At 43.8% G+C, this 19,944-nt stretch overlaps 1 protein-coding gene across 2 annotated transcripts in view; it reads left to right on the plus strand.

The window, feature by feature from the left end:
• The window catches only part of LOC149234427 (small ribosomal subunit protein mS33-like), an 82,725-nt gene that overhangs the window by 45,703 nt on the left and 17,078 nt on the right, over positions 1 to 19,944 (plus strand). The window contains exon 2 of one of the 2 annotated variants that reach the window (XM_089461172.1): positions 3,498 to 3,620. The exons of the other annotated variant lie outside the window; for it this stretch is intronic. Within the exon in view, the coding sequence (XP_089317298.1) occupies positions 3,498 to 3,561 (64 nt within the window). The 3' untranslated portion in view covers positions 3,562 to 3,620. Of the gene's footprint in view, positions 1 to 3,497; positions 3,621 to 19,944 lie in introns of those variants that run through there. 2 annotated transcript variants of the gene reach the window in all.

A 19,944-nucleotide genomic window follows, 5' to 3' on the forward strand; every position in this document is an offset into this window, starting at 1 on the left:
AGGTCTAGGGTAACATCAAACCACGCTTAACCTGGTAGCTAGCCCTATCAGGTCGGGAGAGAGCTCTCTCCTTGTCAATCTCAGGAAAATATAGCAAGTGAGGCTTGAGATGACTGATGTAAAGACTAATTTTAGGCTAGGTATATGCTAAGAGGAGTTTGATTGAGTTTTATGGTTGATTGCTGGATCAAATGTGAAAGACAGTTTTGGGTCCGGGGAATGAACTCAGTCTTGTAGAAGTTTCTGTGGGGCGAGGTAGGCAAGTGCTTTAGTACTTTGAATTAGGTGAAATGGAGAGTCTTAACACTGGTGAGGAGTTGGAGAGGGCATGGAAGTGTCATGAGGCCTCTTCACAGAATAGAAAACATGTAAAACTAAAGAAACCCTAAGGTAGAGCACTGCAATATCAATGATTTCCACCTTTATACTTGATTCATTTAGTTAAGCAGAAAAGAGAGAGATAATGGCACACATAAACATATGATAACTTGAATCACAGAAGGAGAAACAATACTAAATCACTTTGCCACAAGAATCCCACAAAATGCCGCAAACCCTGGTTTATTTCCTTGCCAAACTGCAGAAATGATGTACAATAGTGCTCAAAGCATTCTCAAGAGTCCAACTTTTACAAATGACTGAAAAAACACATGATATAGACCTCCAAACCACTTGTGCTATCCATCAGGGGTCGAATCCATGAGAAGAGGGGTGGTTTCAACCATATCTAAACTAGGAACACAAAAATAGGCAGTGGAACAGCTTGCCTCTAAAACCTAGGAAACTGATTCATTCAACTCAAAACCACCTACAACTGATGTATCTACCTTATCAAGTCAATTTTTTTATCATTTTTACGTCATAGTACATCGATTTACATCATGTCATATCATGAATTTGACCATAAGAGAGAAAAAGTCAAACTAGAAGAAAACTAGGCAAAAAATAGAGTTTTTGAGCAAAATTGGCACTTTTTCATCCTGTGCGTAGCGCTTTTTCCAAGCTGATTTTGGAAGGCTTCCCGAGGTCCAAATTAGGTGTAGGATAGCTCGTTGGAAAGCCCTGTGAGTCTACTTTCTGGAACAACTTGAATTTTTTGATTTGGAGTCCATTTGCCCCTCCAAAATTGCAATCTCCCAAGACTGCTTCCTGTGTGGCCAAAAAGTGGCAGAGAGGGCATTTTTGAGGTGTTTTTGGCCCTTTTGGAGGTCCAAAACTTGTCAAAATTTCCTAGTAATTTTTGAGCATGCATAAATTTTCATAAGGAATCCAAAAATGCCAAGTTTTCTTCAAATGGAGGTCCCTATCAAAAGCGAGCGCCAGGTGGCGCTACGCACCTGTTGGAAAAGCCTGTGTTAAAAATTTCTATGCGTAGCGCCACTGATTCTGTGCATAGCGCCGTTTTCAGATCAAGTTTTGGAGGCCTTCTCGGTGTCCAAATTGGGTGCACAATAGCTTGTTGGAAAGCTTATTGAGTTTACTTTCCAACACAACTTGAATTTTTCAATTTGGAGTTCATTTGCCATGTCAAAAGTCAAATCTCCCAAGACTGGTCAAAATGTGCAAAATGAGGCTGCCTAAAGGCAGAATGTTGTTGCAGTCAACTTTTGAAGGTCTTTTTCAACTCCAAATTGAGTTCATGATAGCTCATTGGAAAGCTCTTTGTGTCTAGTTATCATTTGCTTTATCAAGCAAGTCATTTGGCCAACCAAGCTAGGAGAAATCTTGATTTTCCCAAGGTCACTTCAGAGGTGCATCAATTTTTCTGAGGCAATTGTATTTTTGACATTTCTCTAAAACCATGACACCTGTGTAAAAAATGAAGGAGGTTTTTCTTTCTTGGCATATTATGGATGAAAACCTCTATCACTTTTTCCAAATTTATTTTTTCTTGCTCAGAAACATCATTTGAGTAAAACCTATCCCGATGTGTGGAGCAAGGGATTTGTCGAAATGAAATGAAATGAAAGGGATAAGGGGCTTCTAAATTTTTGAGAAAATTTTGGGAAGTAGGGAGGGATGTTAGGAAGCAGGGGAAAGTGAAATTTCAAATATTGAGTGAGGGGAAGGGGTTCAAAAGGGCAAAACACAGGCCTAGCCAAGAAAATTGTCAAATTGTAGCAATAAACTAGGGTTTGTGCAAAAATGAGGAATCTGAGGGATATCAGTGATGGGAAGTGTTTAGTAAGGTATATTAAGGATAGGGGAAGGTGTATGAACATCAGGATACAAGTTTTGTTGATGATTTGACCATCCAAGAGAAATTACCTTCAAAACCCTAGGAGAGGGAAATAAACCTTACCTAGGCACAACTAAAGTATGAACAAAGTGTAAAATAACCCATTGGAACCTGACATGATGATGACAACCCTCTGAATGATGGTACACTCAGCTGAATGGTGACATGAACCTCTTGGGAAGAATCACTGACAGTTTCATCATCCCTCTCATATGCTGAATCTGTTTCCATGCTTGCAAATGTGGAGTGTGGAATGATGAGTATGAAGAGATTTTCTCAAGAATAGGTGACTGCTGTTTTCTTCTTGAGGATTTGATGGTTTGACTGATAGTATAAGTGGAAAGGAGGGTTTTGATGCTGGCTGTAGGGTTATTAGGGAATGATAGGGTTTGGGAAATGAAGATTAGGGTTTGGGGAATAGTGGGAATTAGGTGTAGGGTTTTAGGGTTTGGGAATAGGGGGTAAGATAAGTGTCAATGAGAGAGGGAAAGGGGAAGAAAATTAAGGAGATTTAGTGAAGAGGGATGGGATATGGGAAATTATGCAAAGGAGTAAAAAACAACAAGAATAACATAAACTGCAAAACCCTAGATAGTTTTGCAATACAATTGTGAAGCAATTTAGGGTTTGATTTTTTACCATGCAAAACACCATCAAGGATGACAAAATCTCTTGTTATGGCAAATGGGATGGTTTACTTACATGGAGGGATGGTATTTGCAAATTTTGAAGCCTTAGAGAATCGATGGGATGAGTTTTTGGCTTGGCGGACTGGTGCGCCGCGCCAACGCCCTGGTGCGTAGCGCTTGGCAGGTGTGCCGCGCCCAATGAAAACTATGTGTAAATCCTGTGCCAGGTGCGTAACGCCTGGTAGGTGCGCCGCGCCAACTCCCAGGTGCGTAGCGCCTGGCAAGTGCGCCATGCCCATTTGAAAACTCTGTGTAAATCTTGAGCCCGATGCGTAGCGCCTGGCAGGTGCGTCGCGCCAAGGAAAAACCTGAACTTTGCTGCAATTTTGTCTTTTCTCTCCTCAAACACGATTTTTTGCTTGTTCTCTTTCACCTTAGCACAAATGAAGTCTTCTAACACAAATGATCCCTTTATATACAACTGACTTTAATTTTTCATTTAGAAAACCCACTTTCTAAAGTTTCCTTTTCACTTTGCTTAAAAAAAAAAAAAAAACTCTGTTTTGCAGTTTGGCTCTCTTTTTGTCATTTGATGGACTCATGCTTGGATTTTCTTGTCTCTTTTGCAGTTGCTGGAGTGCTGGAGTTTGGCAAGGTGACCCAGGGCTGCAGATGGTGCTTTATTACATATGAAAACAATAAATTATATAAAATTTGTACATGAAATGGAAAACTCTGTTTTCACCTCAAAACAGAGTTTTGAGGTAAAATCCTTTATGGAGCAAATCATTAGTAGAATTTGTGATTTTATGAATTTATTAAACATCTTCACGTGCCTGCTGACCTTTTATTGAACTTTTCAAGACCATGGTGGCAAACCCTAGACCTAATGAGACCTGAAAACCCTAAAATGAGTTTTGCAAGTATAATGAAATAAAAATGACAGCAGATGACCGGAACTTGTGAAAATAGGCCAGCAGGTAAAAATCACGAGGGAAATTTGATAATGAACCACTACCATCAGATGATCCATGACCTAATGGAATGCAGCTGATCGGATGGGACACCTAAAATGCATGCAAAAAGAGAAATTTGATCACTGATGAAGGGATGAAGATACCGAAACTAACACCGGGAACTGTGTTCTGCACTTCCGCTATGTTTAGACTGTCACTATTATCCCTTTGTAGCTTAATCAATAAACAATCTACTTCTACTCACTGTTAACCAATGCCGGAACTCAAGAGATCACCCGATACAATTAAGGGTTCACAATAGACTTGCGGTCCAATTCTAAGGAAAAATATGGTGCAGAAAGCTTTTAGTCTTCCACAGTTAATTGCCCAGAGTATTCCAATACCTCAAGCCCATTATACCAAAGAAAACCGAGCTTTCAACTTGTAAATCAATTAACTTCAATTATTTCGAAGGGAGAATAAAACATCCAGGGTTTGACCATCCGTGTGCATAAATTAGAGAGGTATAGAAAGATACCAAATTTTACATTCAATCCTTCAATAATTCGGAAATCTACATAAACACACATACAGGCTTTTCTTGACAAACTCTGCCAAATTTTAATTTATAATAACACAAGAAACTTACACAATTCACAGGCCTGATATGCAATCAAATGGCCTTCGTCATATCCCACTCACACACACCTCTACTCTCTAACCTCTAGCTCTCTCCTTCTCTCTCTCTCTCTCTCTAATTATTCAAAAGATCACAAGTTATACAAATACAGATTCATGAACCAATTTAGTTCAGATCCAACAATCTCTCACTTTCTCCTAAAGTATTTCTTCAGCTCCACTCTTTTCTCAAACAAAATCTTAAATGAAGCTTTTAAATCCCTAAAATCCTCACTCTTCCTAGGATTACTCAACTGTCTCTAAGATCTCTACATCCACGACATATTCCCCATAAATAAATTTACAATTAAAATTTCTTCAAACTCAACTAAACTTGGGAAAATAAATAAAATGATTAAGGGAACCCACTCCCTTTAGTAAATGTGAAATAAGAGTTCATGGGTCTTATAAGTTTTGACGGGTGCTCCTGCATCACCTGCTACTACTCTTCGGGGCTCCCGTAGCAAGGTCTAATCCAAGAGGCTGGGTACCTCGAGGATCCTACCCCTTATCGCCTGTAGTCCGCCTGACTGCAACTCGATGTCTCCCCACTTTCGCTCAAGTGGTGCGTGTGCACTCATGGCATAGTCATCGTCTGTAAAAACTTCCTTCTCTGCCCGTGTTGGCGCTGCCTTAGTCTCAGAAGACTCTCCCTTACTCTTCTTCCTTGGACACTGGGTCGCATAATGAACCAGCTCCCCACAGTGGAAGCACTTGATCTTGGAGAGATCTTTCTTCTTCCACTTTTCCTGCTTTCCCTCAAATGCTAGGGCCACATCTTCCTCCTCCTGTTTGACTTTGATCCCCTTGCTGTTGCTACCCATCTTCGACTGCTGCCTGATCTCATCCTGGCGAAGAGCTGCGCACATCTCGTCCCGAGGTGGGAGAGTCCCTCTGCCTAGTATACTCTAGACAAATACCTCCCACTCTTCTGAGACAACATTCAGGGCTGTCCTCACCATCAGCTCTTGATATGGTGTCGCCTCTATAGCAGTCAACTGATCTCGGATCTCATTTAGTCCTCCGAGGAAGCTGTCAATCGGTTCTCCCTTCTTCATCTGATACGACCTCAACTGATTCGGGTTCCTCGGCTAAAAACCCTCGGTAGCAACTCCTCTGGCCTTGCTTTGTCAGGTACTGTTTTGACTACAGTACCTCACCAACTCCACTCTGCAATATTCCCACAGCCTTCTAAACCCCAGCGACTTGAAGGTGAGAGCTCCTAGGCTCTGCGCAATCCCGGCACCAGCGACCCGACCTTCTCAGCCAACTGCATCAGCCTTCCTAGCGACTGCGTGAGGCTCCCTTTGCCTCCTTAGCTTTTGCGCTACCTCTTCTCGGCTCACTCTTGATGACGCAGGAACTGTGTTACCCTTCCCTTGTTGTTGCTCTGCTAGAAACAACTTTGGCCACCTTAGGACAACTGTTTTTTGCTGCTATTGCTCTGCTCGGCCGATGTCCTTAGTCCTCCTATGATCTGCAATCACGCTTTGATACCATGTTGAAGTTTCTAAGTTTACTTAGTTAGAAACCCTTCATGCACTCTATCTGATTTATTCCTACCTACTTGTTATTACAAGTTATTTACAATGTAAATACTGAAAATAAACATTAGTGCATGCTCAACATATTACAGATCAGCAACTAAAAGAAACAGAAACAAACACGCCATATGACACCATTATTTTTGGACTAATGTCCCCAGAAAAACCCAATGTGGGAAAACCATGTAGCTATCTGAGGGTTTTCTTATTAAGCAATATTAGAGTACAATCTGGGTGCCGAAACTGGCCTACCCAATAGAGAATTTCCTTGGCAGTAGCACCTTTCAGTTTCTGACAAATCTCGTGGCTGAAACCCCTCGATAATCCTTCTGGTAGCTACTCAGCACCAATCTACCCCGGAAACCCCGGCGTCAGCCTCTCTCTGGACTATGTCAGCCCCTCATTGCCTCTCGCTGGCCCTGCGTCACCCCGGATGGGTCTGCGTCAGCATTAAGAGGCCATGTGTTAGCACTCTGGCCCTCTGTGTCAGCAACGCTGGCCTCTCTGAGGCTCTGTGCAACTCCCGGCTACCTCTGCGTGAGCCCTGGCTGGCTCTGCGTCACTCTCCCTGGCTTCTGCGCTACTCTCCCGGCACTATCTCTGCCTCTCTGTCTCTATGTACTCAAATGCCCCTCAACTGCATCTCCTGATCACTGATTCTATCTCTCTTAGCAAACCCTGCTCTAGAGAATAGAATGACTGATCACTCTGGTGTCTTCTCTAAGTGACCCTCAAGCCTCCTCTTATACTTTTCTTGTTGACATATCAACGGTTGAGATTAAGTCCCTAATCAACGATTAAGATTAGGTCTGGCTTGATCCATGTCTTTTGGACCATTCTAACACAGTTTCATATTAATTTCCATTAATATTTTATTTTCCTTAAGTTTAGACTTAGGGACTCCAATAAAAATATTAATTATTTTAATATCTTCTGAACTATTTAGAATCTACCCAAACCCTTTATGGGTGTTGGAGATCTCATGTGCCCCAACCTCTCCACCAAATTTCGTGGCTAGAGCACATCCGATGCTACCCCAAATCAACACTTCCTCTTAGCGAGGACTATGCTCTAGCAATACTCACTGAGTATTATTCTGATCATCAGACATCGGTACCTGTGCCGATGCTAGGCCTTCCTGCCCAACATCCTCTGCATTGCTGCATCTTGTACTGCTGCCCATGGTTCCGCCACTGCCATTGCTGCATCTGTACGACAACTCCCTCTGCATTCGTGTTGCTGCTAGTCCTTTCTCCCATAATGGCAGCCGCACTGCACCTCCTCTCATCATGCTGCCCACTGCTGCACTGCAACTCAGTTACTGAGAAGTAAGTAATTGATCTCCCAATCTGACCTCCCTGTTGGGCTAGAGACACCCACTGATGCTGAAGCTCCCTTTGTCGCTGACAAGTGCTCCCTCTCTGACCTCTGTGCTGCTGTAACAACTCACTGCATCTCGCACCGTTGCATACCTCTGTATGCCGTCCTACACTGGTGCAACACTCCTGTGCCTCTCGCACTGCTGCAGCCTGCTAGATCTACGCTGTCTCGGGACTCCTACACTGTAGCTCTCTTTGCTGCTCCATCCGCATCCATCTCTACTTGACTCAGCCAATCGTGCTACTCCTCTTCGGGACTCCCGTAGCAAGGTCTAATTCAAGAGGCTGGGTACCTCGAGGATCTTGCCCCTTATCGCCTGTAGTCCGCCTGACTGTAGCTCGATGTCTCCCCACTTCCGCTCAAGTGGTGCGTGTGCACTCATAGCACAATCATCGTCTGTCAAAACTTCATTTTCTGCCCGTGCTGGCGCTGCTTTAGTCTCGGAAGACTCTCTCTTACTCTTCTTCCTTGGACACTGGGTCACATAATGACCCAGCTTCCCATAGTGGAAGCACTTGATCTTGGAGAAATCTTTCTTCTTCCGCTTTTCCTGCTTTCCCTCAGATGCTAGGGCCACATCTTCCTCCTCATGTTTGACTTTGATCCCCTTGCTGCTGCTACCCATCTTCGACTGCCGTGTGATCTCTTCCTGGCGAAGCGCTGCCCACATCTCGTCCCAAGGTGGGAGAGTCCCTCTACCCAGTATACTCTGGACAAATACCTCCCAGTCTTCTGAGACAACATTCAGGGCTGTCCTCACCATCAACTCTTGATCTGGTGTTGCCTCTATAACAGTCAACTGATCTCGGATCTCATTCAGTCCTTCGAAGAAGGTGTTAATCGGTTCTCTCTTCTTCATCTGATACGACCTCAACTGATTCTCAATTAGCATTCTTCTCTGCACAGAAGTATGCTGGTACAACTTCTTGAGAGTCTTCCACATCTCAAATGTCGTTTCCTTCTCGGCAATGTGTGGTACTACATGATCCTTGACACCGTTAAGGATGATGCTCTTGGCCCTCACCATTGCCTCCTTGTACTTGTCATTATCATTGGGGTCCATTGGGATAGCTATTACCTTCAAGGTGAAGTTCTTGACACGATTCATGTCAAGTACAGATAAGATTCTGGCCTTCCAGACTGCGAAGTTCGACGCTCCGTCCAGTCTATCCCGGTCTCTTACTCCGTGTAGTGCCATGATGCTCCTCTACTTCCCTCCTAGTAGTTCTCTGTTTGACTCCTCTGAGTCTCTACTTCCTGCCTGTAAGTTCTCTTCTGGACTCCCTCTGAGTCCTGACTTCCCTCTTGGAAATCCTTTTGCCGCTGTCGAGATGCCCCCTACTCTGATCGTCTTGTGCAACCGCACTAATGATCCGGGTTCCTCGGCTAGAAACCCTCGGTAGCAAACTCTCTGGCCTTGCTTTGTCAGGTATTGTTCTGACTATAGTACCTCACTAGCTCCACTCTGCAATATTCCCACAGCCTTCTAAACCCCAGCAACCTGAAGGTGAGAGCTCCTAGGCTCTGCACAATCCCGACACCAGCAACTCGGCCTCCTTAGCCAACTGCGTCAGCCTTCCCAGCGAATGCGTGGCTCTGTGTGAGGCTCCCTTTGCCTCCTTAGCTTTTGCGCTGCCTCTTCTCGGCTCACTCTTGATGATGCAGGCACTGTGTCGCCCTTCCCTTGTTGCTGCTCTGCTAGAAACAACTTCTGTCACCTCGGGACAACTGTTTGTTGCTGCTATTGCTTTGCTCGACTGATGTCCTTAGTCCTCCTGTGATCTGTAATCACGCGTTGATACCATGTTGAAGTTTCTAAGTTTACTTAGTTAGAAACCCTTCATGCACTTTATCTGATTTATTCCTACCTACTTGTTATTTTACTTGACAAGTTATTTACAATGTAAATATTGAAAATAAACACTAATGCATGCTCAACATATTACAGATCAGCGACTAAAAGAAACAGAAACAAATACGCCATATGACACTATTACTTTTGGACTAATGTCCCCAGAAAAACCCAATGTGGGAAAACCGTGCAACTATGTGAGGGTTTTCTTATTAAGCAATATTAGAGTACAATGTGGGTGCTAAAACTGGCCTACCCAACAGAGAATTTCCTTGGCAGTAGTACCTCTCAGTTTCTGATAAATCTCCTGGTTGAAACCCTGGATAATCATTTCGGCAGCTACTCAACACGAATCTGCTCCAGAAACCCTAGCGTCAGCCCCTCTCTGCCTCACGCTGGCCTTGTGTCACCCCGGATGGGTTTGTGTCAGCCTTAGGAGGCCCTGCGTCAATCCTCTGACCCTCTGCGTCAGCAACACTGGCCTCTATGAGGCTCTGTGCAGCTCCCGGCTGCCTCTGGGTGGCTCTGTGTGAGCCCTGGCTGGCTCTGCGTCACTCTCCTCGGCTTTTATGCTGCACTATCTCTGCCTCTCTGTCTCTTTGTACTCAAATGGCCCTTAGCTGCATCTCCCGATCATTGATTCTATCTCTCTTAGCAAACCCCGCTCTAGAGAATAGAATGACTGATCACTCTGGTGTCTTCTCCAAGTGACCCTCAAGCCTCCTCTTATACTTTTCCTGTTGACATATCAACAACCGAGATTAAGTCCCTAATCAATCGCTAAGATTAGATCTGGCTTGATCCATGTCTTTTGGACCATTTTAACACAGTTTCATATTAATTCCCATTAATATTTTATTTTCCCTAAGTTTAGACTTAGGGACTCCATTAAAAATATTAATTATTTTAATATCTTCTGAACTGTTTAGAATCTGCCCAAACCCTTTCTGGGTATTGGATATCTCATGTGCCCCAACCTCTCCACCAAATTTCATGGCTAGAGCACATCCGATGCTACCCCAAATCAACATAAGACTAGGAAGTAACACATCATCATCATCACTACTCACAACACTTGCCCAACTGTTGGCACTCACAATTGCAGCAATCCCTGTTCTGTGAACTACGCCTCTCTCGGAAGTGTCACTATCACTGTTGGAAGCACCCTGCTTCTTCTTATTTTCCTGTATCGCTTTCCAATCCTTCCATGATTTCTTCTTGGCAGTTGTAGGAACACCCTTGTTCCCCACTGACCATGCGCTCTTCTTGGGTTGCAAAGTCTCCCTTTGAACTTGCAAACTCCCTCTCGAACTCGACTCCCTTTGAGTCTCTAGAACCTAGACCTTCTTCTTGGGAACCTGTACTTGTTACTCTGAAGCTTGCACCTGTAGCTGCTCCACCTGCTTCTCATGATTCATAGGCTTGCCCGTCAGCCTATATAGACCATGCTCTCCAACTCCAAGCACGATACCAGCATAGCTAAAGCCTCTGAGCCTTAGTCTTGGCTTCCCATCCTGGAACAAGACCTCAAACCCCTTCCTCTTGATCATCGAAAGAGAAATCATGCTATATCTGAGTCCTGGTATAAACAATACATGCTGGACCCACATCACTTCTCCCGTCTCTATCCTGAATGGCAGAACTCCCGATCCACGGATCTCCTTCTGACTCTTGTCACCGAACACCATGTGCAACTTCGAGTCCCATTTAGCTAGAGTCTTAAAAGCCTCCCATGACTCTGTCATATGTTTCATTGCACCACTGTCCATGTACCATCCATCCTCATCAATAGTACCCTGCGAGAAATGGGAGATCATGGCAAAGTCCTCCTCCAATCTCCTGGTGTTATCATCTATCTCAGCACAAGTGACAACACCGACGACCTGCTTTCCTTTCTTCTTCTCGCCATCTCCCTTCTTCTCCATCGGACATCTCGACGAAAAATGACCCATCTCGCCACAGTTCAAACACTTGACCTTACTCAAGTCCTTCTTTTGCTTACCCTTCATTCGTGCTGCAAGTACCACGACATCATTGGAAGTCTTCTTCTTTGGATGAAGATCATTGTCTCGCAACTCTTCCTGAATGAAGTCGTCCCATAGCCTATTCCAGTCTGGCAACTTCTCTCTGGCAATGATTCCTTTGATGAAGGGCTTCCATTCCTCAGTGTACCCTTTCAAGGCAATCCTTGACATATCTCCCTCTGAAATAGTCGCACTGACGGCAACAAGCTCATCTTTGACCAGAGACAATCTTGTTAGATATGAAGTCATGCCTTCACCCTTTATCATCTTGGTGGACTTCAAATTATCCTCCAATAGCAGTACTCGATTCTCGTTCTTATTATGGAACAAATTCTGAAGAGCCATCCACATCTCATGTGCAGTGTTCTTTCCGGACAAATGAGGTATTAGGGAATCCTTCACACCATCTAGGATGATCAATCTCGCCCTCGTATCCAAATCCTCGTACACTTCCAGCTCCTTTGGGTCAGTTGGCTTCTTGATGGCTTTCTCGATGAACTCCTAGATCCTGTTGACCTGCAAGACCAACTTGATCCTTTCCTTCCATGGACTATAGTTGGACAACCCCTCCAACCTGTCCTCATATTGGATACCAACTTGCAACTTCAACATTGTCACCTACAATGTGACCAACTCCCTCTTAAGTTGTACTTCGTTGTGCACAACTCTGATTCACTGACTTCCAAAGTAGCTCAGACACGCTCTGATACCATGTTGAATTTCCACAATCTTGGGTCTAGGTTAGAATCTTAAAATATCTAACGCTACCAAACCAAGAATCTCAACAAGAACTACTTTGCACAGTGGAAAATATAAAACAGTAAATCACATATGCACAAGTATACACAATTTTTAACAAATATTGTACAATAATGTACAACCCAATCTTCGTTATATTAAACCAATTTGAATAATAAAACAATCTATGGTATATAAGATACAATGACAAACTTCGTTGCAACTTCGATGTCGTATCTTGTCCTACCGGTCCTTCGCTTCCGTACTTCTCACTAGCTACTCCTTAGTCCTTCAAAGGACAACACATCGAGACTCTAGGAGGGCTGCCACCTAACACTGTTGCAAGTCACTTCTGTAACATGTACACGGGCTGATCCAATCTATTCTCTGGGTAGGCCTAATTCCTGAGCTCCAAACTACCAGGCTAGCAGTGACTGTTGTCCATCAAGGCATTGCGCTTCCGCACCATACTTCACCCAACCTTCAGTGCCTTTTCGTCACTTAAAGATAGCTCGTCTAGGGCTAATTTGGTCTATCAACACGCTGTCGTCCACCAGACCAATGATGCCTGATCCTTAAGTGCGAAATTTGCTCCTAATTGAAGTCTTCTCGCTACCCAAGTCAACTCCAATACCTGGCTTCCACAGGCTGCAATACTTTGATCCAAATATGGTCAATATCCTTGACCCAACACCTACAAGAACGCTATCATAAACTCATTGTATTAGGTCTGCTCATATGTTGCAATTTTGGGCCTGATTAGGGCACAAAACACAATCCCCTAACAACCCCAAAATCTGCCCGGATTTGGCCTTTGTTAGTGCGGCTGTCCTCCAATAGAAGGTTGTCTGTTAAATTTTAGGCATGCTCTATGCTTAGAGCAATTTACTTCAATTTTTCATTTAGCTCAATATCAATTCCATATTGGCAATCACATTAGTATGATAGTAAAGTGTAAATAGAACATGAACATAAATCACAGAAAACAAGCCAAGACAAAGGACACATGATGTGGCGCCAGCCAGGGATAAACCCCAATGTGGAGAAACCCTTAATCAAATCTTCTTATATTGTCAATAGTTCAACAGAGACAGAGAGAGATAGTACATATATATCAGAAGTCAACACTTCTACTTGACAAGATAGAAGATCAGACATCTGAGATCTTCACCATGAAGATGACACAATAGTTCTGATGACAAGGATTGCAGATCTGAACTCAAGTGAAGGCACACTTATCAGATCTCATTCTTCAATAGATTCTCCAAGGTGATTCCATCACCATGCTGCATCCATCATCACTATGCTGCACTTCATCACTGTGCTGCACTTCATCACTGTGCTGCACTTCATCACTATGTTGCACTCATCATCACTGTGCTGCACTTCATCACTATGCTGCGCTTCATCATTGTGCTGCACTTCATCACTGTGCTGCACCCATCATCACTGTGCTGCACTTCATTACACTGTGCTGCACTTCATCACTGTGTTGCACCCATCATCATTGTGCTGCACTTCATTACACTATGCTGCACCCATCATACTGTCACCTACACTCAATGCATACTGCGACACTGCCACGGAAAAACATGCGCTGCTTTCTATGGCTTGCGGCCTAGCAAAGCAGCTGGCTGTAGAAATAGATTCTTCCAATAGGTCTCATGAACCCTTAATTCAAGCTGCATTTAGGGCTCCGTTGGTATGCTTAGAGTTTCCTTTAACTGTCATTAGAGTCCTCTCTGAAGGCCTCCTCTGGACAACGTACAATCTCGGTGATAGGAGACCTTCATTGGCAATGGATAAAGGCTACACCTGTCAGCTAATTAGGACAACATAAGGTGTTGCGTAGATCCTTTAGACAATGTGAGAGGGGCATCCTTAACAGTGGATTAGAACACCTTTGAGGACTGCGGCTAGGTGTCTTTTGAACATCGTATAGTTCTCTCCTTTAGAACTGCGTATAGGTGCCTCCTTTTACTGTAGATAACACCCTTATTGACTGCAGCCTAGGACAACGTATTAGGGCTAAAGCTTGCTGTAGTTAGATCTTCTTCCTTGCCTACGTTAAACCCTCTCCTAGGACTGCGTAGGAGAGCCTCCTTTAGGACAGCGTAGGTGCTTCTCTTTAGTGAGATAATCCTCCTCCAAGACAACGTCCATAGGGCTGGCTTCATTGACTGTAATATAGGGCAGCGTAGGCACTCCTAGAAGACCTTTTCTCCTCCTCGTCTAGGGCTTCTCCCTGACTGTAATTAGGGCTCTCCATGGCAGCGTTAGGGTCTAGGCTTCTTCCCTTTACTGCAGATTAGGGCATCATTAGGCCAACGTATATCCTAGGGCACTCCCTCTAGATCTCTCCTTCATCAAAACCCAAAACAGAATGAAGAGAGATCACAAGAGTGTATGTGTCTAAATGACTTGAAAGCCACCTCTATTTATAGTAAAACGTTGAGGACAAGTGGGGGCAATTTGGTTGCTGGCCGACCTTGACGAATTGTCACATAACACAAATAAATTCATATCTCCATGAATACATGTTGGAATCGGATGATCTTTAGATCAATTCTACACCTCTCGACGAGAGGAATCCAAGAAAAATATCAGCTGTCATGAATAAGAAGACCCACATGGAGTTTGGCCCTAGTTGCCAATTTTAACACTCCCTCTCAACTAGGGAGAACTCCATCTGCTAATCCATCTACCAGTCCGTACTATCTCTGCCATCAGTGCCTTGCACTGCTTTGCTCTGCTGAACTATGAAGAAGAAGAAGTGATCGAGAATGTATCATACCATCCTCTATTGACCCGAAGTCAATCCCATATAAAAGAGTGTCTCGTACCACTCTTATTGATCCGAAATCAGTTCCAAATAGAGAGAGTGTATCATACCACTCTTACTGATTCGAAATCAGTTCCAAATAGAGAGTGTATCATACCACTCTTACTGATCCGAAATTAGTTCCAAATAGAGAGTGTATCATACCACTCTTACTGATCCGAAATCAGTTCCAAATAGAGAGTGAGTTATATCACTCTTACTGACTCGAAGTCAATTCCAATTGATCGCAGACCAATATCATCCTAGATTAGGGAGTACGGTAGTTACATGATGCGTCCATTGATATGACTATGGTCCTTATCCTCATTTCCCTACTCATTGGCCAGATGAGAGGTACTTCCCATGAGTCCCAGACTGCGTGGGTAGGATCTCTCAGCAGGAGAAGGATGAACCGCTCATCCTGCCTACATGTCGCCATGGGGTATTCTAGGGGAAGGCTGAACCACTCACCCTGTACACAACAAATAACTAAGGGAAGACTGAACCACTCACCCTATGATTGTGTCTCGACATGAGAAGGATGAACCACTCATCCTGCCTATATAGCAAACCATTAGGGGAAGGCTAAACCACTCACCCTATGGTTGCTCATTGCTCCAAGAAGTACCCCCAAGCCCCCTTGGAGCTCCCAGAGCTTAATGTCCATATCATACAGGACCTTCAGGAGAGAGTTTCTCCACGACTCGTAGTTGTTCTCGGAAAGTCAAGAATTTGACCTTTCCTAGGGGCTTCATTTGAATGTTGGCAACCTGCACATCAGTCCTAGACTGATGGAGCCTTCTTGCTCCCCGTTGTACCATATCCCAGAGAAAGTGGTACTTGATGTCTATATGGTTGGAGCGATCATAGAACACGGGATTCCTCAACAATCGAATCCCCCTGTGGTTGTCATAGAAGATCACGATGGTATCCAACACTTGTCCAAGCAGCCCACAGAAGAGCTTCCACAACCACACACTTATAGGAGGACATACTCACAACTATGTATCCGGCCTAATCGGTGCTCAAATCAACCGACTTCTGCTTCCTACTCATCCAGGATATCGAAGTAGAACCCAAAGAGAACCAACACCCATGATTGCTCTTGTGATCCTCCACACTGCCGCCCAGTCAACATCAGAATAATCATGCAAATTCACATTTCTGGCAATGTATCCCAGTCCATGAGAGATTGTGCCCCGAAGATATCTCAAATGATTCTTGGCACCAATCCAGTGAGGCTCAACCATATATGAGCTCAACATGCTAAATGCAAAACATATATCCAGACAGGATTTCACCAAGAATATCAATGCTAGTATGAGTTTATGAAACTCAGAGGCATTTCCCAAATCAGGTTCGGCATCACTATCGCATAACTTCTTAAAGTTAGGCTTCATCGAGGTAGTCATGAGCTTGCAGTTCACCATTCCAAATTCAGAATCCAACTCCCTCTTACTTTTGCAAATGAGACGGTCTGCTTCATCAGATAGCTATCAATCCTCTCACATCAAGCTCAGGGTGCTTGCTTAAAATCATAGAGAGAGCTTTCTTCAATATGCAAATATGAGGTTCCTGATCATGAATCTCAAACCCCTCAGGTTGATCCATATTTGTGGTCTTGCTATTACATGAGGGGGAATGGTCCCCTTGAAGTTCTCCTTTGGTACATCTCGGGCATGTACCTCCATGCTCTTCTTTGAATCCAGGCACCATCTATCTCACATCGGGTAGGGCACCTTCGATGCCATAAAAGAGATACGGCATGGTCCCCATTGGACTTCCTGCAACTTGATACAAATTGCCAACCCTGAACATCGATGAATGCCACCCTGAAATATTCCATTGTTGAAATTGACACCAGGTTCTTCTTGAGATCAGGTACATAAAGAACTTCTTGTAATGAATCGTGTTAACCTCATTCAATTGAGGGGTAACATTCCCTACACCCTTTCTAGGATAGGTGGCATTGACTCCAAGTATAATCTCCACGATTGTTTCCTTCTCTATCAAATTAGAGAGAGCTTCCTTCTATCCGATGAAGTGCCTTGAAGCACTACTATCAATAAGCTAGATTCCCAAAGAGTCCAGAGGAGAAGTAGTGGAGAGGGCCAATATAATCATACCTGGAGTTCCTTGCTTTCTTTGAAGAGTCGGCCATTTCCTTGATGACCTATATTCATTTTTCCTTTGCCATTGTACCTGTCATTCCTCCAATCATTGAAGATGCCCCTGGAATGATTGTTATCATCATCAAGTGATGTGTCCCTTCTATTTTGGACACTCCCTCGCATAATGGCCAAACTTATTGTAAGCAAGGCATCTGCCTTTCCTTCCACCCTTAGATCCAGACTTCCCATTGAAGTGACCTTTAGGTAGGCCACCAGATGCTTCCGCTACGCCACTCTGATAATCTTCTTTGCTTCGACTTCACCCTTGGTGAATTTGAAGTGGGATGAGGAACCCATTGATCCTTTTGACCTTGTCCAACTACCTTTGGTGATTGCTCTTTCACTCTTGCTTGGGCTTTGTCTTTGCCTAAGCTTTGATACCATGTTAAATTTTAGGTATGTTCTATGCTTAGAGCAATTTACTTCAATTTTTCATTTAGCTCAATATCAATTCCATATTAGCAATCACATTAGTATGATAGTAAAGTGCAGATAGAACATCAACATAAATCACAAAAAACAAGCCAAGACAAGAGGACACATGATGTGGCGCCAACTAGGGACAAACCCTAATGTGGGGAAACCCTTGATCAAATCTTCTGATATTGTCAATAGTTCAGCAGAGAGAGAGAGAGATAGTACATATATATCAGAAGTCAACACTTTGACTTGACAAGATAGAAGATCAGGCATCTGAGATCTTCACCATGAAGATGACACAATAGTTCTCATGACAAGGACTGCAGATCTGAACTCAGGTGAAGGCACACTTATCAGATCTCATTCTTCAATGGATTCTCGAAGGTGATTTCATCACCGTGATGCATCCATCATCTCTATGCTGTGCCCATCATCACTAAGCTGCACTTCATCACTATGCTGCACTTCATCACTATGCTGCACTCATCATCACTATGTTGCACTTCATCACTGTGTTGCACTTTCATCACTATGCTGCACTTCATCACTATGCTGCACTCATCATCACTATGCTCCACTCATCATCACTGTGCTGCACTTCATCACTGTGTTACACCCATCATCGCTGTGCTGCACTTCATCACTGTGCTACACCCATCATCACTATGCTGCACTTCATCATTGTGATGCACTTCATCACTATGCTGCACCCATCATCACTGTGCTGCACTTCATTACACTATGTTGCACCCATCATACTGTCACCTACACTCAATGCATACTGCAAAACTTCCATGGAACAACCTTAGCTGCTTGCTATGGCTTGCAGCCTAGCAAAGTAGCTGGCTGTAGCAATAGATTCTTCCAACAGGTCTCATGAACCCTTAATTCATGCCCAGACATAATCCTGATACAACGCTGTCTCCTTCACTAATTCAAGCTGCATTTAGGGCTCCGTTGGTATGCTTAGAGTTTCCTTTAACTGTGATTAGAGTCCTCTTTGAAGGCCTCCTCTGGACAACGTACAATCTCGGTGATAGGAGACCTTCATTGGCAATGGATAAGGGCTACACCTGTCAGCTAATTAGGACAACATAAGGTGCTGCGTAGATCCTTTAGACAACGTGAGAGGGGCATCCTTAACAGTGGATTAGAACACCTTTGAGGATTGCGGCTAGGTGTCTTTTGAACAACGAATAATTCTCTCCTTTAGAACTGCGTATAGGTGCTTCCTTTTACAGTAGATAACACCCTTATTGACTGCGGCATAGGACAACATATTAGGGCCGAAGCTTGTTGTAGTTAGTTCTTCTTCCTTCACTGTGTTAAACCCTCTCCTAGGACTGCGTAGGAGAGCCTCCTTTAGGGCAGCGTAGGTGCTTCTCTTCAGTGAGATAATCCTCCTCCAAGACAATGTCCATAGGGCTGGCTTCATTGATTGTAATATAGGGCAGCGTAGGCACTCCTAGAAGACCTTTTCTCCTCCTCATCTAGGGCTTCTCCCTGACTGTAATTAGGGCTCTCCATGGCAGCGTTAGGGTCTAGACTTCTTCCCTTTACTGCGGATTAGGGCATCATTAGGCCAGCGTGTATCCTAGGGCACTCCCTCTAGATCTCTCCTTCATCAAAACCCAAAACTGAATGAAGAGAGATTACAAGAGTGTATGTGTCTAAATGACTTGAAAGCCACCTCTATTTATAGTAAAACGTTGAGGATAAGTGGGGGCAATTTGGTTGCTGACGGACCTTGGTGAATTGTCACATAACACAAATAAATTCTTATCTCCATGAATACACGTCGGAATCGGATGATCTTTAGATCAATTCTACACCTCTCGACGAGAGGAATCCAAGAAAAATATCCGCTGCCATGAATAAGAAGACCCACATGGAGTTTGGCCCTAGTTGCCAATTTTAACTCTCCCTCTCAACTAGGGAGAACTCCATCTGCTAATCCATCTACCAGTCCATACTATCTCTGCCATCAGTGCCCTGCACTGCTTTGCTCTGCTGAACTATGAAGAAGAAGAAGTGATCGAGAATGTATCATACCATCCTCTACTGACCCGAAGTGAGTTCCATATAGAAGAGTGTCTCATACCACTCTTACTGATTTGAAATCAGTTCCAAATAGAGAGAGTGTATCATACCACTCTTACTGATCCGAAATCAGTTCCAAATAGAGAATGTATCATACCACTCTTATTGATCCGAAATCAGTTCCAAATAGAGAGAGTGTATCATAACAATCTTACTGATCCGAAATCAGTTCCAAATAGAGAGTGAGTTATATCACTCTTACTGACCCGAAGTTAGTTCCAATTGATCCCAGACTAATATCATCCTAGCATAGGGAGTACGGTAGTTACACGATGCATCCATCGAACCACTATGGTCCCTATCCTCATTTTCCTACTCATTGGCCAGATGAGAGGTACTTCCCATGAGTCCAAGACTGCATGGGTAGGATGTCTCAGCAGGAGAAGGATGAA

Source organism: Pinus tabuliformis, chromosome 8 (genome assembly GCF_031772625.1).
Source record: "Pinus tabuliformis cultivar Carrire ecotype Pingquan chromosome 8, CPIR1, whole genome shotgun sequence".
NCBI classification, from domain to species: domain Eukaryota; kingdom Viridiplantae; phylum Streptophyta; class Pinopsida; order Pinales; family Pinaceae; genus Pinus; species Pinus tabuliformis.